This window comes from Sebastes fasciatus, chromosome 1 (assembly GCF_043250625.1).
Source record: "Sebastes fasciatus isolate fSebFas1 chromosome 1, fSebFas1.pri, whole genome shotgun sequence".
Classification (NCBI taxonomy): Eukaryota; Metazoa; Chordata; class Actinopteri; order Perciformes; family Sebastidae; genus Sebastes; species Sebastes fasciatus.
Window position 1 is genome coordinate 1254474 of NC_133795.1, and position 22615 is coordinate 1277088.

Below are 22615 nucleotides of genomic sequence, written 5' to 3' on the forward strand. Positions count from 1 at the left end.
AGACAGACACTCGGTATCTGAATTACTGTGTGGAGGCGTACTGAGACACATTAATACTCATTAATACTACAAATAGAGAGCCGTGAGGATGGTTAAAAATGTAGGATATCGCTAACACACTCGTTTTAAAGTGGCATGCTTTGTTGTTCATGGATCTGATTGAATTTAAATTATCTTTTAATATAATTTTCTTTTTCAATTTTTTTTATTTTCTTTTAATTTACTTATTTTCTTTATTTTAATGTACTTATACTGATTTATATAATTCAATTTATTTATTTGAATGTACTTATACTGATTTATATAATTTTATTTATTTATTTTTAATGTACTTATTTAGATTTATATAATTTTATTTATTTTTGGGGTAGCATTGGGGCAGTTGTTTGAGTTATATGTCTTGATATTGTTTATGAGAATTTGTATATTACACGTTTAAAATTTTAGATTTAGATTTTATTTATTTACACATAAAAAAGGTACAAGCTGATATTACATAAGCAACATATTAAAAAAAATCTAAAATCAATTATAAGAACAGAATAAAATATAAAAATGATTTGCTATATGTATTGTTCATTTTGTTTTGTTTTGACTTATTTGTTAAATGTTTGAGAACATGTTTAAAAATAAATAAAATAAGAGATAAATATACCATGACATTACTTAGTTCAACCTAAGATTTTTATCATAATTATAATTAACATTTGCCTATATCAGCAAAAGAAAAAGTGCAAATTAAGTCAATTAAAAAATTTAAACTGACATATATGTATATATATATGTATACATATATATACATATATATATATACTGGAAAAACAAAGTTTGGAAACTTGTGTTTGGTGGATTATTTCTCTGTTGTTACAATGCTAATGGTCATTGTATTTTACATCGTTGGAAAGCCTGTTTATTGACCTTCGCAATGATGTCCAACTTGTAAGGATCATGCATTTGTGGGATGAGCAGCACAGCTGATGATGTGGGGAGCGCCCAAGAACAATTTGCCAAAATGCTCTGCCAATGGTAAACAGTGTATTCTCATAAGGCTACCAGGAAGCCTGCAATGACTGCCCTTCACCATCAGGCCCGTTGGCGCTGGTGTCGACAACACAGACAATGGGACCTGAACATGTGGGGGAATGTCATGTTCAGTGATGAGTCCAGGTTCTGTCTGCCAAAGTTGGATGGCAGGGTCAAAGTATGGAGACGACGTGGAGAACGCTATGCTGATTGTTGCACCGATGGAGTAACAGCTTTTGGTGGGGGCAGTGTCATGGTGTGGGGGGGGGGCGGCATCTCCCTCACTGGCAAAACAAGGCTTGTCATCATTGAAGGCCATCTCAATGCAGGGAGATATCGGGATGAGATTCTGCAGCCAGTGGCGATCCCATATCTCCACAATCTGGGACCTAACTTCATCCTCCAAGATGACAACGCTCGCCCCCCCACAGAGCCAGGGTTATCACAGACTACCTCCACAATGTGGGAGGAGAGAGAATGGAACGGCCTGCAAAGAGTCCACACCTCAACCCAATTCAACACTTGTAGGATCAGCTTGGGCGTGCTGTACGTGTTAGAGTGACCAACACAACCTCGTTGGCTGACCTGCAACGAATCCTGGTTGAGGAATGAAACGCCATCCCACAGCAACGTGTGACCAGGTTGGTGACCAGCATGAGGAGGAGGTGCCAGGCTGTTGTGGCTGCGTATGGATCTTCCACCGCTACTGAGGCTCCTGACGGTGGATTCAATGAATCAATATGTCTTGTTTGTTCCTTGTTACTGATAGAGAGTTCAATCATCCAATCCACCAAACAACTCAAAACAAGAGTCAACACCAACAGGAGAATACACTGTTTACCATTGATGGAGCATTTTGGCAAATTTTTCTTGGGCGCTCCCCACATCATCAGCTGTGCTGCTCATCCCACAAATGCATGATCCTTACAAGTTGGACATCACTGCGAAGGTAAATAAACAGGCTTTCCAACGATGTAAAATACAATGACCATTAGCATTGTAACAGAGAAATAATCCACCAAACACAAGTTTCCAAACTTTGTTTTTCCAGTTCTGTTTACATTTTTTAATTGACTTAATTTGTACTTTTTCTTTTGCTGATATAGGCAAATGTTAATTATAATTATGATAAAAATCTTAGGTGCATCAAGTGCATATTATTATATTATTATAATATATATATATTAAATATTATATTCTAATTATTATTATATTTTTTTCCATAGGTCTAAAACCAGCCATATATAAATATATATATACATACAGTATATATATATATATAGCCTTAAATCAGTATTTTTTATTTAGTATTATGCTTCTTTTTTTTGTAATATCATTATTTAATTTGGTTATATATTTATCATGTTAATGTAATTATGTAACAGCAAAATAATCTGATGTCAGACTGAGATATTTTTAAAATGTTTATTCATCAGTTAACAAGAAGCAGTAAATTCATTATTTTGCAATTTTTAAAAAATATTATTCAGTATAATTCAGTTATATATTTATAACGTAATTATGTTAAAGAAAAATAATCTGCATTTATCTGATAGGAGAATGTGATATTTTTTAAATGTTTATTCTGATAATAATAATAATTATTATTTATGCTGTATGTGTGTTGGATGGAGGCTGCTGAGAGAATAATAACAACCTGATTGATCCGGACATTCATTCATCTAAATTTGAGCTCCGCTGATTTTAAACCACCCTGACGTAACTTTCACATATATATATTTATATATAAATATATATATATATATATATAAATGTATATATATATATATATATTTATTAATTTAACTATATAACTAAATATATAAAAACGCACAAACATATAATAATTATTATTATTAGACATATATAATTATTATTATAATATATATAAATATATATATGTATATATATATATACATATATATATATAAAATATTATATGCTAATTATTATATTTTTTTCCATAGGTCTAAAACCAGCCATTTGTTTTATTCAATATTATGCTTTTTTTTTTTTTTTAAATATTATTTAATTTGTTTGTATATTTATCATGTAAATGTAATTATGTAACAGCAAAATAATCCGATGGCAGAATGAGATATTTTTTAAATGTTTATTCTGATAATAATTGTTATTATCCTGTATGTGTGTTGGATGGAGGTTGCTGAGAGAATAATAACAACCTGATTGATCCGGACATTCATTCATCTAAATTTGAGATTTTAAACCTCCCTGACGTAACTTTCACATTTATATATTTATTTAACTATATAACTAAATATATAAAAACGCACAAAAACATATAATTATTAGTATTATTAGACATATATATAATTAATATTATTATAGTATATATATATATATAACATTTTATGTTCTAATTATTATATTTTTTTCCATAGGTCTAAAACCAGCCATATATATATATATATATATAGCCTTAAATCACGCTTTTTTATTTAATATTATGCTTCTTTTTTTTTAAATATCATTATTTAATTTGGTTATTTTTTATCATGTAAATGTAATTATGTTACAGCAAAATAATCTGATGGCAGAATGAGATATTTTTAAAATGTTTATTCATCAGTTAACAACAAGAGGTTAATTCATTATTTTGCACGTTTTTAAAAAATATTATTTAATTTGGTTATATATTTATCACGTAATTATGTAATCATCTTTTCAATGTTTATTCTGATAATAATTATTATTATTTATCCTGTGTGTGTGTTGGATGCTGAGAGAATAATATTAACCTGATTGATCCGGATATTCATTCATCTAAATTTTAAACCACCCTGACGTAACTTTCATATTTATATATTTATATATATATATACATATATATATTTATTTATTTCTCTGTGCTCTCTCCTCTGTGTGGCTGTATCAGCCCGCCTCGGTGTCGGAGCCGTGCAGTCAGCAGGGGGCACATCTCGCTCCTCTCGCTGCTCTCAGTAATAATAATAATAAAGCGTTAGAGGAGTCTGCTGCTGCTGCTGCTGCTGCTGCTGCTGTCTGACCGACCAGCCTCCATCGGGCCGCGGGGTGATGGAGCTGAGCTGCTGCGTGTAGCTGGATGCGTCCGGCGGTCTGTTCGGTTCTGTTCTGCTGGTATTGGATCATATTGGATCATCTGGGATCATCATCTGGTTCTGAGGACGCGGTTCCTCCCGCAGCCCCCCCACTCTCTCCCGGTCCATCCCGTGTTACTGTTACTGCTGAACACTGAACACTGAACATGGCGACTGTACCAGTCTATTGCATCTGCAGATTACCTTACGACGTGACCCAGTTTATGATCGAGTGCGACAACTGTAAGGACTGGTTCCACGGCAGGTAAGACCCCGTCTCTCTCCCGCCGCGGCTCGCTGCTGGGCTTTTATTTATGGCGCGTTTCTGCGTTCTGTTTAAAACAAACAAAAATGGCGAAGTCTCGGTGGCGTCTGACAGCTTTGTGGCTCTCAGCAGTCAGTCGGTCGGTCGGTCGGTCTGTGTGAGAGGAAGGAGAGGCCGCCGAGCAGAGCGGAGAGGAGGAGAGGAGGAGTTACACACAGCAGAGCGGTTTATATCGACAATAACACTAAACAGATTCACCCTTTTTAAAAAAGTTATGTCGCTTCGTCTACTAACGTCTACTAACGGCTCTTAACGGCTATTTAACGGGTCTTAACGACCCGCGGAGCCGCCGAGCGGAGCCGTTCCGCGGGTCGCTGTTCTCCGTAGTCTCGCTTCTCTCCCATTCTTTCACCATATTCCCGCTCTCAAGCACACATTTAACCTTTATTGTGTTTAAATGGCGTCACATTTGAAGCTTTCACCGAGCCGTTTCACCGTGTGTTCTTCACCGAGCACGGCGGGAAATCACGACCGGAGTGTGGAGCTCGAGCTGCGCCGAGCAGCCTTCCTGCTGCCGGGCAGCGATGGCTGACTAACCGCCCGGACTGAGAGCTCCAGCGGGGCTTTAATACACACATTCACTCAGCAGGTTTCATCAGCAATTTGAGATATTTATATTAATGTTTCACTGCGATGTTTATATATATATGGTGTCCACCGCCTGCTCATCACTTTCCCCGCCGCTCCTGAGCGGTACTGATCTCTACCGGATCCCCGTTACCCGGTGCTGTGTTTCCCTCCCGGTGAGCCGGTTGTGTCTGCTCAGCTCTGTGCCTGCAGCCCTCTTTGTTTCGCGGTGTTTCACGCTGTTCGGCTGCACTCGGCTGGTGTTTTGGGGAACAGATCATTTAGTTAATCGTGTTTCGTTTTGGTGAACGAGCCCTTCAGAGCGATGAACAGTATTTACGCGCCTGAACGTCGTTAACTCTTTAATGCTCCCCACTGCCTGCTGCTGCTGGCTGGAGGGATGGATGGATGGATGGATGGCACATTATCACACTGTATACTGGATGTATGTGGTGGATAAGCCTCCTGTCACACACCAGCATATAAACTAAAAAAAAACAGTATAATGAAAAAAAGATTCTTTAAATTTAGACTCTAAATGTTCCCATATCAGATTAATGCTGCTAACTATATCATTTATAATATATAGGCCTACAGTAGGGAATGTTATAAATCAATCAATCAACATTTATTTGTATAGCCCTTTATAATGACCAAAAGGTACCCGAAGTGCTTTACATTAACATCAAGAAATAACAGGAATAAAAACACAACATATCATAAAATCAAGTTATGTGTTTATATCTGAGAGGTTTATGTCCTTTTCTTTATGAAATAGTCACAAAATTTAATGTATTGATTCGCACACAAATTTCACTTTTTTTTTTTCATGATGATCAGTGCAAAATAAATTTGTATGTAATTCACGTAATTGGGAACCGGGAAGTATAGAGAGCGGCGGACGCCGCGTAGGGAGGAGGTCGGGGTGGATGGGTGGGTCAGGTGCCCAGGAAAACCGCTGTTCGTGTCCTGTTGGAACCACAAGTCAAAGTTGATTAATTTCTCACGTAATTTCCGTACTTAAGGTACGCCACTTCTGTTGTTAGTTTAACCCAAATTGCGATCTTTTCCTAAACCTAACTAAGTATTTTTTTGCCAAAGCCTAACCAAGTCAGTCTATTCCTAAACCTAACCGAGTAGTTTTGTTGCCTAAGCCTAACCAAGTCAATCTTTTCCTAAGCCTAACTAAGTAGTTTGTTGCCTAAACCTAACCAAGTCAGTCTATTCCTAAACCTAACTAAGTAGTTTTGTTGCCTAAACAAGTCAATCTTTTCCTAAGCCTAACTACGTAGTTTTGTTGCCTAAGCCTAACCAAATCACTCTATTCCTTAACCTAACTAAGTAGTTTTGTTGCCTAACCAAGTCAATCTTTTCCTAAACCTAACTAAGTAGTTTGTTGCCAAAGCCTAACCAAGTCAATCTTTTCCTAAGCCTAACTAAGTAGTTTGTTGCCAAAGCCTAACCAAGTCAATCTTTTCTTAAACCTAACTAAGTAGTTTTGTTGCCAAGGCCTAACCAAGTCAATCTTTTCCTAAACCTAACTCAGCAATTTTGTTGCATAAGCCTAACCAAGTCGATCCTTTCCTAGGTCTTACTAAGTAGTTTGATGCCAAAGCCTAACCAAGTCAGTCTATTCCTAAACCTAACTAAGTAGTTTTGTTGCCTAACCAAGTCAATCTTTTCCTAAACCTAACTAAGTAGTTTGTTGCCAAAGCCTAACCAAGTCAATCTTTTCCTAAACCTAACTAAGTAGTTTGTTGCCAAAGCCTAACCAAGTCAATCTTTTCCTAAACCTAACTAAGTAGTTTGTTGCCAAAGCCTAACCAAGTCAATCTTTTCCTAAGCCTAACTAAGTAGTTTTGTTGCCTAAACCTAACCAAGTCAATCTTTTCTAAACCTAAGTAGTTTGTTGCCTAAACCTAACCAAATCAGTCTATTCCTAAACCTAACTAAGTAGTTTGTTGCCAAAGCCTAACCAAGTCAATCTTTTCCTAAGCCTAAGTAGTTTTGTTGCCTAAACTTAACCAAGTCGATCTTTTCTAAACCTAAGTAGTTTGTTGCCTGAACCTAACCAAGTCAGTCTATTCCTAAACCTAACTAAGTAGTTTTGTTGCCTAACCAAGTCAATCTTTTCCTAAGCCTAACTAAGTAGTTTTGTTGCCTAAACCTAACCAAGTCGATCTTTTCTAAACCCAACTAAGTAGTTTGTTGCCTAAACCTAACCAAGTCAGTCTATTCCTAAACCTAACTAAGTAGTTTTGTTGCCTAACCAAGTCAATCTTTTCCTAAGCCTAACTAAGTAGTTTGTTGCCAAAGCCTAACCAAGTCAATCTTTTCTTAAACCTAACTAAGTAGTTTTGTTGCCAAGGCCTAACCAAGTCAATCTTTTCCTAAACCTAACTCAGCAATTTTGTTGCCAAAGCCTAACCAAGTCGATCTTTTCCTAAACATAACTAGGTTGTTTGTTGCGTAAGCCTAACCAAGTCGATCCTTTCCTAGGCCTAACTAAGTAGTTTGATGCCAAAGCCTAACCAAGTCAATGTTTTCCTAAACCTAACTAAGTTTTGTTGCCAAGGCCTAACCAAGTCAATCTTTTCCTAAACCTAACTCAGCAATTTTGTTGCCAAGCCTAACCAAGTCGATCTTTTCCTAAACCTAACTAAGTAGTTTTGATCAAGTAACTTTGATATTTAAGTTACGCCACTTACGGTGATATATAGAATATTTTCACTGCTTTACCTCGCTGTCAGACAGCTAAACAGTCTATATTTCCAACAGACTCCGCCACCAGACTCCATTGCCAAAAACAGTAATTTTTTCCTTGCAGAACACAAGATTCGCTGGTCTACCGCTGCCTCGATCGGTTAGTTTGTTTGTGTTATTGTGTGACTTTGATTAGTTCGGATTTACCAAAGTAAAACCCCCCCCCCACCCCGTCCACAGCAGTACATTGCTTTACTCCCGTGCAGTAACTCCTGTCTGTTTATTCTAAACTGGGGGCGTGCCGACCGTCATCTACTGTAGGTAACACACTGACTATGGAGAAGAACCTCATACAACCCCACTGAGAAACACCTGAACTATCCCTTTAATTCATTGCCAGAATAAGATAAATATTTTAAGGACCAAGCTTATTTGCTGTCATAGTCAGATAAGAAAACTGCCATCAGTTTCTCTTTGTGTCCGGTAGTGAAAACGACACTTTCCTTTTAACTTCTGAGCGGTCTTATTTCCATGGAAGATGACTCTTGGTTTCGTCCATGTTTGAGTCACAACAGAGTTGAGGAGAGGGCGTCTGAGATGCTGCCAGCAGTTGTTGTGCCCAGCTGTTGTTGATCAGGAAATAGTTCAAACTAACTGCTCCTAAAACCACAATGTCTTGTTTTTACTGTACATTTCTGTTTGTTTCTGAGTGAGCAGTCCGTCCAACATGCACATAAGTCAGCTTTGCTGCAGTAGTCAATATGTTTTTATATTAACATTGTATTGAATGAATGTGTGTAATGTGAAAGGGGTCAATTTGCAGATCAACTTTGAGCTTTTTAGCTCTCTTTTAGCCCATTATTTTTAGCAGACAAGCTCTGATAAAATCAGTAGGCAACCTTCAGGTCTGAAAAGTGAAGTCAAAGCTGAAGAGTCTTAAACCTTCATCCTGTCTAGCAGCCAACAGGGGGCGACTCCTCTGGTTGTATAGAAGTCTCTGAGTAAATGAGTCTACTTCTCTCTTGATTTATGACCTCAGAAAACATTGTAAACATGAGTTAATGGTCTCAATCTCTAGTTTCAAGTCTTCTTCAATACAGCATGATGTTCATTTAGTAAATGATGGTCCCATTTAGAGTCAGATAGACCATAAAGCAGGGGATGCTTTAGGGCGGGGCTACCTGGTGATTGACAGGTCGTTACCACGTTGTCCGGTCTGGCAGTTGTCCGTGTTTTCGTCTTACAACTTTTACCCTTTCACAGTGTGTTTTCACTTCATCAAAGTTAATTATAACATTTTTGGTCGCCTAAAAATGTCTTAGCTTAGCTCCACCCTCTCGTGTCACTTCTGGTTGCAAAAAAAACCAAGATGGCGACAGACAAAAAACAAGATGGCAATAGCCAAAAGGCGACGATCAAAATGTTCAACTAGACTGTAGTTGGACATTTTTGTTGCCTAAAAATGTCTTTCTCAGTGTTCGGTTGTACTTAGCTCCACCGTCTCTTGTCACTTCTGGTTGCAAAAAATACAAAATGGCAACGACCAAAATGCCGAATTCAAGGCTTCAAAACTGCAGTCCACAAACCGATAGATGACGTCACAGTGACTACGTCCACTTCTTATATAGTCTATGTGATAAAACCACTCTATGCCGTTAGCAGCTAAGCTAACTGGTGAGGAAAGTGAAACATCCTGCAGCCAAAGAGCCTTGGTGTTATTTCAGTGATAAACACAACTTCCTACAAATTCTTCACAATAAAAGTCCCTCGTTATTTTGTTAATTAACAGCTTTTATTTTGAAGATATGTCAATATTGGCTCATATGCTAGCTGATTAGTAACAAAAAAATTGCAATACAGAAATACCAAAGCTATGTTTTGGGTTAATTTAGAAAGGTTGTCCACACTTGACACATCAATGCGTCCTGATCTGATCGAATAGTGATTGGATATATTTTCGTTGTCAGAGAAGGAGCGGCTGTAGAACGTCGGATAATTTAATTTCCTATAAACTCTTCACAATAAAAATCCCCCGTTATTTAACTTTTCCTCCCTGCAGGATTAGTAGACGTGAAGTGAACTCATTTCCGTGTTTTAGGACTCATTTCCTGCAGCACTCTTTTTCTCAGAATGTTGTACTGTTCCTTTAAAGTCTGTAACAGTAACTATAATAGAAAACAACGGTGTCACATTGTAGTGTCACATTAACTAGACGTACTAGGGACCATCGATGGCCTCACATTGGAAATAACAATTACAAGTTCAACAGCATGACTAAGTTTTTTCTCATCAGGCCTTAACTCAACACATGTAGTTAATGTGAAACCAATGTAATAAAGGTACTATTGATAACATTGAGCCACTAGATGTTGCATTCTCCCTCCCCCGTTCCATTGCAATTTACTTCACAACAAGTTGTTGCCAGGCACTTACCGTCAATCTCAGCCATTATCTGTTTTTTTTCCCACGATAACTGATGACTCAGAGATACCACATGATGCCAACGTCATTCTACTATTGGCTCACAACTAGTGATGCTAATTTTGAAAAAAATTCTTAACCAATAAGCGACCCTCGTTAACCGATTATTAACCGTTAACCGACAAGATTTTTGCCTCGCATGGAGCGGTGCGCCAGCTGCAGTGTATGAACACAACAGACAAATCCCCGTCCGGGAGCGTTAACTTAGCAGCTACGATGCTGCGTGTAGTGTCGCGTACATGCAGCCACATTCCCAGTAAAAGTCTCCACCGCACATTTAGTTTAGTTTAGCAGGTTGTCAGCTGTGTGTCTGCCCGGAGTAATGATAGCGATTGACCGACAAACAGTGTGTGTGTTTGTGCTACGTTAGCATCTGTAGCTCTGCTGGTAGCTTCGTGCTCACCATTGTCACAGACTTACAGTCTGTCAGCGCGGCGTAACTTCAGTGAGTTTCCGACAGGCCGTGTGTATGTTGTTGGTGGCGTTCTAGCTGTGAACGTAGGTGTAGCAGACAGTGTGTGTGTTGTTGGTGGCGTTCTAGCTGTGAACGTAGGTGTAGCAGACAGTGTGTGTGTTGTTGGTGGCGTTCTAGCTGTGAACGTAGGTGTAGCAGACAGTGTGTGTGTTGTTGGTGGCGTTCTAGCTGTGAACGTAGGTGTAGCAGACAGTGTGTGGTGGTGTAGGTGTAGCAGACAGTGTGTTGGTGGTGGTGGTGTAGGTGTAGCAGACAGTGTGTTGGTGGTGGTGGTGTAGGTGTAGCAGACAGTGTGTGTACAGTTTATTAGTCGGTGAATAAATGCTACGAGGCTACAACTCCTCCGCTCAAGCAAACTATAGACGGGAGCCAACTTCCTGTATCTGTAACGCCGGCTCAGACTCTCTTAAGGTGGACTCTTAAGGTGGACCAGCTTTTCTCATTAAAGTGACACATTTTTCTCAGCTTTTTAATTAATTATTAACATTTCTTTTAACCGTTTTAACCGATAGCGTTAATCGGTTAAAATGCTTAATGTTGGTTAATTATTAACATCCCTACTCACAAGCCTTGTTAGAATGGGAACCCAACTTCAGATATCTTCCACAGAGATAAACAAAACATTAATTTTGGACCCGCCAAAATTAAAAAAAATATTAACAATCATAATACCTTTTTTCAGGAAAAGCCGTACTTTTATTTGGCACCTTTCTAAAAGCTCTGCGGATGTATAATTAAAAAATAAAGAAATATTCGTCTCCGTAAAAATGTAATCAATAAGACTTTTAAAGTCAGTTAATACAGTTAATGCCATTTGAAATTCAAATTAGTTTTGAGTGGTTCCTTTTTGTTGGCAAAACAAAGTCAGTTGCTGCATGATGTCTCTGTGAATGTCATCACTTTAGTTTACAATTTTCTTTTGCCATGAATAACACCGATATTAATCTGGTGAACAAACTGATTCACTACAGTCCCATTTCACTGATGCCAGTGAGTATTACAACTTGATTTTACTACAATTATCTTCAAGCAATGACTTGATAATTACCTCAAGTGATTACCTACTACACAGCAAATATTTCCTGTAGTGTATTTGGATAACCAGTCCCAGGAGTCTCACCTAAATATCTAACCTTCTCCTCAGCAATCCTTACATTGAGATATAGTATATAATGGAACTGCATGTACTTGAAAATGTTTTCTTTATGCCAGAATTTAGTTCTGCTCTACCTGCTGTGCACACAGTATATACTAAGTAATATATTAATTTAACTTAAAGTGTATTTCTTATTTAGGCCCTTTTTACCAAGCCATGAAACATCAGCACATACAATTAATAAACTGCACAGTGTGACTGTGACAGCAAAATAATGTATGACAAAAAGTTATGATGACGTTTGATATGCTGGGAAAATGTCATGGGAACTGTAGTTTTTATAACGCTAACAAATTAATCATTGTTTAATTTAGCTAAAATTACAATGTGCTGCAGTAGATACTCAGAATAAGGATAATAAATAAAGGATCATGTGAAAGAAATGCCCACTCTGTATTATCACCTTATGAAGTTGCTCTCTCAGTTAATGTGCCGTAAAACCAAAACAACAATGAGCTAAAACAGGTTGCAGAGTTGGATGAATATCCTCTGTGGTTTTCACACACACACACACACACACACACACACACACACACACACACACACACACACACACACACACACACACACAATGCTATTATAAAATATAGACTAATGCAGCCTAATTTCTGTCATTTCACTCACTGTCATGGAGGTATGACTGCAGGGTAACGTGCACAGTAGAAACATACTGTAGTATTAGAGCGTTGAGCTGCCAAGCATAAAATCAACCCAAGTCAGCACTTCCTGCAGCTGCTTCACAATAAAAGTCTTCTGGTGGTTCACTGGAGGAAGGAATCTCTGGAAGTGCTGACGGTGCAATGGCAGGACATTAAGCCCAGTTCCAACCCGACCCCGACCCCCTCTGTAGTCACACTTACAGCTGAATGAAGCAGCCTTCTTTAAGGCGAAGGGTAGGGATGCACCGATAACACTGGCCCGTCTCGCCCGCACCGTCGGGGAGGTGGAGCGTGAGGACCTGAAAGATGGTGACGAGAGGTTAACGTCACGCTGCTGTAAAGTGGTATCGGTGCCGTTTTGCGAGTACGAGTACATGTGCACAGTATCGTACCCGATACCCAATACTGGTATCGTTGCATTCCTAGTGGAGGGTAGAAATACGGCGGCAAGCTTTGGGACGAACTTCTCTCTCTCCAACAGAAACAGGAACTGTCATAACTTTTTGTTACCATGGTTTCGTATCCATTACCCATCAGTTAACGCGATAATAACGCCTTAATGCAAATTTGTTTTAACGCCACTAATTTCTTTAACGCATCAACGCAACTTGTGATTTTTAGGTTGTAGCGTAAGTTTTAAAGCTAGAGTGAAGATCCTGGTATCATAGTAAACTATAAAACCTAATGAACCCATCGGTACCAACCATGTCAGACTAGCAGGTCATGAAGGAGGTTAAATAACGCTCTGAACTTACACTAAACTTTGGTTAGGAAAAACTGTCATGTCCATGTTCAAAGGGGTCCCTTGACCTCTGACCTCCAGATCAGTGAATGTAAATGGGTTCTATGGGTACCCACGAGTCTCCCCTTTACAGACATGCCCACTTTATGATCATCACATGCAGTTTGGGGCAAGTCATAGTCAAGTCAGCACACTGACACACTGACAGCTGTTGTTGTCTGTTGGGCTGCAGTTTGACACGTTATGATTGGAGCATATTGTTTTATGCTAAATGCAGTACCTGTGAGGGTTTCTGGATCAATATCTGTCATTGATCTGTGTTGTTAATTGATTAACAATAATAAATATATACATACATTTGTATAAAGCAGCATATCTGTCCACTCCCATGTTGATAAGAGTATTAAATACTTGACTAATCTCCCTTTAAGGTTCATTTAGAACAGATAAAAAATGTGCGACTAATTTGCGATTAACTATTTTAATTGATTGACAGCCCTATAAATAATCATCAGTAATGTGGATATAATCACTAAGTGGTGCAGAAAACAATATCCCTTTGCTGTGATGCAGCCTTTAAAACCAGGAAAAGACAACAACTACTGCCATATTACGATATCCAAAATCTAGGACTATATCTAGTCTCATATCACGATATCAATATAATATTAAAATAATAATAATAATAATATATTATAATATTCATATTATAATGGTATCAGGCGATGTAGCTTTAGTTTTATTTTCCGGGGTTTTGAGCTATTTGAGGTGTTTTTGGACTGTTTCTCTTACCACAGTAATACGATGGAGGAGTTCATTGGTTCACAGCACTGAAACATTGCGGGTTAGCCATGTTGGACATCTCATGTCCTGGCAGCAACGACTGAGAACAGCTGACTATTGTACATATCAGCTGTCTTGATAATATTGATTGTTCTATTGAGTACAGACATGTCTAGAGCTCTTTTCCCTCCGGACAAAGGTTACAATCGGCATTCATTCCTGGGACAAAAGACTCAAATGATTTTGAAAACCTGCATAATGCTGTACACGCTAATTTTGGTGTATTCATTGTTTAGATCAGTGACAATCATTTCCCTGAATATATGTTAACCATAATATTTGTGCATGCATTATAGCATGCCTGATAGCTGATATCACTTTGTGTCTCAAATGACGGCTTATTACAGACATTTGCTTGCTAACAAATTATTTTTTTCATACTTTATTCAAGGTTGTTTTCATATATGCAATTTACAGTTCATAATTACAATAGTTTATAAACATATTTTTTAAGTAGTTGAGCTTAGAAACGAACACAATAAGTACACTAAAGAAAACAACTTCAGCATTCAAAATTTAAATAGAATTAAGAAAAGAAAAATAAATAAATAAATAATAATAATAATAAAAAGAAAATAAAATACATTTAAAAAAATAATAATAATATTAATACAAAGAAAATAATAATAATAACAAATTAAATAAACAAATAAGTTAATAGAAAAAAAATAGTCAACAAATGAAGGTTGTTTAACAACCATGAGCCTAGTTATTGCTGTGAAAAGCAGTGAAGTCTTTTACTAAATGATTCATTTCAAAGACAGTTGTGTTGTTGCTTCTCTACTCGTTACGTTTTTTACAGTTCAAGTAGCCGAGCTAGCAAGGTGACCTAAAACTAGCCAACCAATGGTGTTTGGCTGCCTATCATAGAGCCGATGTAATGACATACTATTTACCTGTATTGTGTCCTTGGAGCTGTCACACCACTGTCCACATTAGCTTTTTAGTTTTTATCAACTGTGAGCATCCATTTCATTTAATTTTACATTCTGAAGTTTAAACACACTGCATACTGTGTGTGGTTGTAGTCTTTGAGTAATGCAAGTCCAAAACACTTCTCTGTTGTTAAATGACGGTATCATTCTCTCCTGACATGCTTTCCCCATTTATAGTTTGACTTTAACATTTCTTTAATGATTTATTATTCATCATTATTAATTTTTAACTCCTGCTTAGTTCGACCAGAAGGCAAAGACCAGACTGAATCAACTTTAGTATTACTTCCTAAATGCTTTTTAATCAAGAATTTAAAGTAAGGATTCAGTGAGATGCTCATGTGTGTAATATTAACCCTTTATTTACATTTGATTCATCTGTGATTCATCGGATAGTTGATGGTAGAAAAGCAGCAATGATGGACAGAGAAATAGGAGTAATGTTAAAAAATGACGGCCACATATCTGGATGTATTATGACTGTTCATGTCCATCTCAGTTTGATATCTGAATTCACCTCCTGCAGTATGTAGCCTGACCTTTAGTACCTTTAGTACCTTTAGTACCTTTAGTAGCTTTAGTACCTTTAGTACCTTTATTATCTTTAGTACCGTTAGTATCTTTAGTACCGTTAGTACCTTTATTATCTTTAGTACCGTTAGTACCTTTAGTACCTTTAGTACCTTTATTATCTTTAGTGCCGTTAGTATCTTTAGTACCGTTAGTACCGTTAGTAGCTTTAGTAGCTTTAGTACCTTTAGTACCTTTAATACCGTTAGTACCTTTAGTACCTTTAGTACCGTTAGTACTGTTAGTAGCTTTAGTAGCTTTAGTACCTTTACTTTACTGACAGAGCAGCAGATATATCAGTGAATCTGTTAAAGGGACACTCCGGTAACGTAGTATTACACGTCCAGAGAGAGAAAGAGACAGACTCTCTAAATCAACAATTTTTTATCAAAGGTAAAAACCACCTCAAGCGAGCGTAAAAAACACATTTTTAACACATGTTATTGTGTCAACATGAAACTTGACACAATAACTGGAAATGATGTGCATGTGCTTCACAAGGAATATGAGCCAAATCGACCACATGGTGGCGCTGTAATTAACGCCCAAACACGCGATTTTGGAAAGGCCACGCTCCTCACACCGTAAGTCCGATTGACTTGAAACTTGACACACATGTGCAGCTCTGTGTGATCTACAATAAAGCCTCTTGGACCACTAAAGTCCGCCTAACTCGATTTTCCGCCATATTAGATTTTTTGAAAAACACATTTTTGACACCTCCTCCTAAACCTTAGGTCAGATTTTTACCAAATTTTCTGTGGATCATTATTGGACTAAGCTCATCTAAAGTTGCATAAAGCTTGTTGATATCTCATTGCGTTTTGAAGATGTTGACCAACGAACTTTTCAATGGGAGGGGCTTAGAAGGAAATTGGCCATAATTTATTGACCATTAATCCAATCATCAAAAATCTTGGTAGATATCTTCAGTACGTGTTTGGGAATAAGCATATGAAAGCATTTTCTGCTCGACCCATAGGGAGCGCCAAAATATTAAAAAAATGTACCTCAAGATCCGGTAGATAGAATTTTATCAAATTTGGTGCACATGCTCTGGGGGCAAGTATTAATCAAGATCTGAAGTGTCATATTGATCGGTGCATGTGGGCGCGGCCTATTTAGCATTATATGCTACATTATGTATGTGCTCAATTTGCTGTGAGCTGGAACGAGCTAGAGACATGAAACTTGGTACCATAACTGCACATGATGTCATAATGCTTCACATAAAATATGATCCCAATTGGCCATATGGTGGCGCTACAACATGTTTCAAGGCCAGCCCTCTCACAACATAAGTCCCATCGATTTGACATTTGACAGACATGTCCAGCTCCATGTGTTCTACAAAAAAGTCTCTTGGAACACAAAAGTTCACCAACTAGATTTTCTGCCATGTTGAATTTTTTGAAAAACACATTTTTGACATCTCCTCCTAAATCGTAAATCTGATTGCTGGCAAATTTTCTGTGGATCATCATTGGACCAGGCTCATCAAAAGCTGCATAAAACTTGTTGACAACTCATTTCTTTTTCAAGATATTGACCAATGAACTTTAAGAGGGCGGGGCTCAGCACATCAGTAGACCCAACTTCACAAGCCTTTGGCCCATCATCTCAAAACTGGCAGGATATGTTCACAAGAGTACCTGAAACATATCCTGAAAGTTTCATTCAAATTGACCACTAGGGGGCGCTACAAGTCAGACTGACCCAGTTAGTTCATCTTGGCAGATAAGTGCCATGTTATCAATAGATAGTCAGGTGACCTCGCAGTGACCCATGAACGCAACGTCAGCATCTACTGAGTTTCGTTTTTAGTTCATGGTGAAGTGGAGAGATGAAAACACAAGGAGGTTAATGAGGCTGTTCATCATACAGAGTTGTCCTCTATCAGCCATCCAGCCATGCGTGTGTTCAGCAACACGTGAGTAGAGTGTTACACTTGGTGTCTTGAGTTTATATTGATGTTGTAATGTGTTCTGTTTGTTAGCATAAAGTTGGTTGCTAACAGTAGACTCTGATGTGTAGGCTGCTCTGATTGTTGGGGCAAGTCATAGTCAAGACAGCACACTGACACACTGACAGCTGTTGTTGCCTGTTGGGCTGCAGTTTGCCATGTTATGATTTGAGCATATTGTTTTATGCTAAATGCAGTACCTGTGAAGGTTTCTGGACAATATCTGTCATTGTGTTGTGTTGTTAATTGATTTACAATTAATTGATTTACAGTTAATAAATTTACAATAATAAATATATACATACATTTGCATAAAGCAGCATATTTGTCCACTCCCATGTTGATAAGAGGATTAAATACTGGACAAATCTCCCTTCAAGGTTCATTTAGAACACATAAAATAATGTGTGATAAATCACGATTAAATATTTCTATTGGCAGCCCTACTTATCATATACTTACATTTCATCGTTCCCTGCAGAGGAGTCGTCATTTCTCTTGCACGCCACAGAGGAAGGTCAAAGGTTGAAGTCGGTTTCAGACGCGTGAAAGGATGCTGCTGCAGTGCAGCAAGAGATGATGTGGTTTAGACCCGGCGCAGGTTTAAAAATAAGTCTTATAGTCGTGAAATCAATTCTGAAACCAGCACAATGTAGAGAAGTTGAAATGGAGGTAACCTGATGCTATGATGAAACTCAGCCTGGAGCTGAGCCGCAGCTTCACTGTAGTCAAGGTGACATGTTTATATAGTTACTGAAACTTGAACTTACTCCGAAGTTTGTAAAAACACGTCTCGAGCAACTTTTTTCTGTGTGACCACACGTCACTAAATTCACTTTGATACCACAAAAAGCTGTGAGTGAAAGTGTCTAAACATCTGCTTGTTTGTTCATTTCATATTTAGTGTGAATTTTAGGAGTTTTCCTCCAAGCCACCAAGTTAATGATGTCATGAACACAGGCGTTTCCACAATGTCCACACACACACACACACACACACACACACACACAAACTCTTGTATTTGCCTTCAGTGAAAGCGAGTAGGCGGTGTAGTAAAGCGCTGTGGTTCACAAGAGGGAAAAAAGGAAGCATTCTGGGAAACTCCCAGTTCAGTTGAGCTTGAGAGCAGCGGCTCCCAATGGGAGGAATTTGCTGGTGCAAAACGACAAAAGACCGTCATGATGACAGCTGCTGTTGGGAGCAGTGGGACGAGGGGTGCGTTCACTGTCATCGTGTTTTTAAATGAATCAACAGGACTTTTTTTATCTCTTATTGATGTCATTTTTTTATTATTTCTTTTTTCTTTTTTCTTTTCTTTTCTTTTCTTTTCTTTTATTCTATTTAATTTAATTTAATTTTATTTCATATTATTTAATTTAATTTAATTTAATTTAATTTAATTTTATTCTATTCTATTCTATTCTATTTTATTTCATTTCATTTTATTTTATTATTTTCTATTTTATTTGTGTTATATTGTGGTCACACATTAATACTTCTCTCCAGGGCCTCTTGCCTCAGTTTATATCCCTCATGCAGTTTTCTTTTTTTTCTAATCATATTTTATTGTCATAGTAGGCTACAGCAACAGCGATATTAGCGTCACAAAAAGGATTTATATATTAACCCATAGATGTGAGATGATTAACCACAGTTTATAGTGCAACAGGGGATGGTTTGCATGTTCAGATACAGAGCTCATACATGCGTTCACATACCCCGTATTCAGATGTAAAGCCTACTTACTCATATGAAAATACATCACATATAACGTAAATGAATAATAAGAATAAAACAAATAAATAGAATAAATAAATAAACATATCCATAAGAATAAATAAACTAATAACAATAAATTATAAAACAAATAATAATAATAAGAAATAACAGATAAAAGGTAGGATATGTGGTGTTATACAAGATGTTAAGTGCTCTTCACCCTCTCAGCGACTGCTTGAAGCTTGATGATATTAAATAATCAGTCAGAGGAGAGACGGGATAAAGTCTTAAAGTAGGAAATAAGAGGTAGCCGGTGAATCTCATGCAGTTTTATTTTTTACATTTGAGACTTTTGCATTGATGATCACATTCCAGTAACAGAAAAATGTTTCTGATGTAAACTGTCAAAAGCAGAAAAGATTATTACATGAAAGACAGAAATGGACGAACACTTCCTGTAACAGCAGCTGTAAACCACGGCGCTATAATGTCAAATACTTCTGCATCTACAGTGAAGACGGGTATTTATTTATAGTCTACTGTCTGGTCTATGTATTATTCTGTCCTCCTCTGTCCTCCTGTCCTTTTGTCCTGCACTGTGCTGTATATGAGGGGCTGATGCCCTTCTGCTGTGGACCATGACTCATTTTTAAAGGACTATTACACTGTTTTTTCATGGTACATATTACATTTTACTACAAATTACAAACACGTGACGGAGAAAGTGAGATTTACATTCCTTTTTATGCATCCACACCGGTGACAGCTGTGGCCAGAGGCATTATGTTTTCGGGTTGTCCGTCCGTCCGTCCGTCCCATTGTTGTGTATGTGATATCTCTGGAATCCCTGGAGTAAATTTCTTTGACTCAACGATGAACTGATCAGAATTTGGTGGTCAAAGGTCACCGTGACCTCACAAAACATGTTTTTGGCCATACCTCAAGAATTCATATGCTAATTATGACAATTTCACACAAATGTCTAACAGGATAAAACGATGAAGTGATTTAGTGTTTTAGATTTTAAATGTGTTTTTCTGGTTTCTGTTCATGTCACTTCACTGCAAATATCAGTTTGTTTTATTTTATTTATATATTTTAGAACGAGCCAAAATCAAAATAAATGAATAATTAATAGATGATTCATTAAATAAATAAATATGTCATTAAATGTAGCAAAAATAATATTAAAAATAAATTTAGCCATTAGTGATTAAATGTGACATATATTGATATTTCTGTTTTAATTTGCTTTTTTATTTATTTATCTTTGTATTATTTCCCTCATTTATTACTCTTTTGTTTAATTTCCCCCTTATTTGTTTATTTATGTATTTATTTTTAATCATTTTAAAATTTATTTATTTATGCATTTATTTTATATATATTTTTGAAAAAATACATTTATTTTTTTATGCACGATTTTCCCTTTGCATTTCACCCCTTATTTATTTCCCCAAACTTATTTATTTCTGTATTCTTTTCTTTATACCTTTTACTTTTTACATTTCTTTATGCATTTCTGCCTCATTGTGCAAATGATTTTTGATTTTGATTTTGGCAGGTTTTGTCCTCCATATTTTAGTATCACTGTGAACTGAATGTCATTTGTGTTTTGGACTGTTGATCAGAAAAACTCTGGCTTTAGGAAAGTGTGATGGATGTCCTTTACTATTTTCTGACATTTATATTTCCAAATGATTAATCAATAAAAACAAATGTCAGATGAATTGATCATGAAAATAATGCTTATTTGAAGCCTTGCTGTCAAAGCAGTGAGAACTGTAACTTCAGGCAGGTTGACTGTTATTTATTCTGCAGGGAAACGGAGAGAGACCAAAGAAAACCTCACAAAACTAAATCTATCCTCCTTGAAAAAACGGCTCATTTAAGGTCACATTCCTGATCATTAAAACGTGTGTGTTGTGTTGTTTCAGCTGTGTTGAGGTGGATGAAGATGACGCTCCAGATATCGACATATATCACTGTCCAAACTGCGAGAAGACTCACGGCAAATCCACACGTAAGTAGCAGGCTGTAGTGACTGAAGTGTTATTTATCTTAAAGGGATAGTTCAGGTGTTTCTCAGTGGGGTTGTGTGAGGTTCTTCTTCATAGTCAGTGTATTACCTACAGTAGATGTTCTTCTCCATAGTCAGTGTGTTACCCACAGTAGATGTTCTTCTTCATAGTCAGTGTATTACCTACAGTAGATGTTCTTCTCCATAGTCAGTGTATTACCTACAGTAGATGTTCTTCTTCATAGTCAGTGTATTACCTACAGTAGATGTTCTTCTCCATAGTCAGTGTATTACCTACAGTAGATGTTCTTCTTCATAGTCAGTGTGTTACCTACAGTAGATGTTCTTCTCCATAGTCAGTGTGTTACCCACAGTAGATGTTCTTCTTCATAGTCAGTGTATTACCTACAGTAGATGTTCTTCTCCATAGTCAGTGTGTTACCTACAGTAGATGTTCTTCTTCATAGTCAGTGTGTTACCTACAGTAGATGTTCTTCTTCATAGTCAGTGTATTACCTACAGTAGATGTTCTTCTCCATAGTCAGTGTATTACCTACAGTAGATGTTCTTCTTCATAGTCAGTGTATTACCTACAGTAGAGGTTCTTCTCTATAGTCAGTGTATTACCTACAGTAGATGTTCTTCTTCATAGTCAGTGTATTACCTACAGTAGATGACGGTCGGCACGCCTCCAGTTTAGAGAAACAGACAGAAGTTACTGCACGGGAGTAAAGTAATGTACTGCTGTGGACACCTAAAAGAATCAATATTAGTTTAAGTGTACGCTATAGTTAGAATATTTTCACTGGTTTACCTTGCCGTCAGACAGCTATGCAGAATATCCATACTACCATACTATTTAGTAGGAAAGAAAAAGATTTAGTATGTCACAAAACATAGTTTGTCATATGCTGTATGCTTAAAATACCAGGATGTCCTACTACATTCGGTCGCATATGACCGGCAGTCCTCTGTAGTATGTCCCATAAAGTATGTGATTTGGAACGTAGTCTTTGTTTCTGACGAGGAACTGAATCAGTTCTCTATGCTCTCACCAAAGCAACCAGACTCCATTGAAAAAACAACAACAATAACTTTACCTTGCAGAACACGGGAGTTATTCGTCTACCGCCTCGATCGGTTAGTTTGTTTGAGTTATTGTGTGACTTTGGTTAGATCGGATTCAACAAAGTCACTCAATAGCACAACCCAGCGGTCAGCAACCTGCGTCTCTTCAGCTCCTCTCCAGTGGCTCTCTGTGGATTTATAAACATGGAAATGAATAACTGTTTTTAGTTTATATTTAAATTTTTATTTATCATTGTTGTAGGTCTATGGTACGACGGTACGACGGAGT

At 37.2% G+C, this 22615-nt stretch overlaps 1 protein-coding gene across 4 annotated transcripts in view; it reads left to right on the plus strand.

Annotated features, from left to right (window-relative positions):
* The first annotated feature begins 3957 nt into the window (after positions 1–3957).
* The window catches only part of phf2 (PHD finger protein 2), a 44825-nt gene continuing 26167 nt past the window's right edge, over positions 3958–22615 (plus strand). For 3 of the 4 annotated variants that reach the window (XM_074630789.1, XM_074630945.1, XM_074631038.1), the window contains exons 1-2: positions 3958–4365; positions 21176–21261. In XM_074630789.1, coding sequence (XP_074486890.1) covers positions 4268–4365; positions 21176–21261 — 184 coding nt within the window. In that variant the 5' untranslated portion in view covers positions 3958–4267. The remainder of the gene's footprint in view (positions 4366–21175; positions 21262–22615) is intronic. The other variant, XM_074630867.1, reaches the window with a different exon arrangement.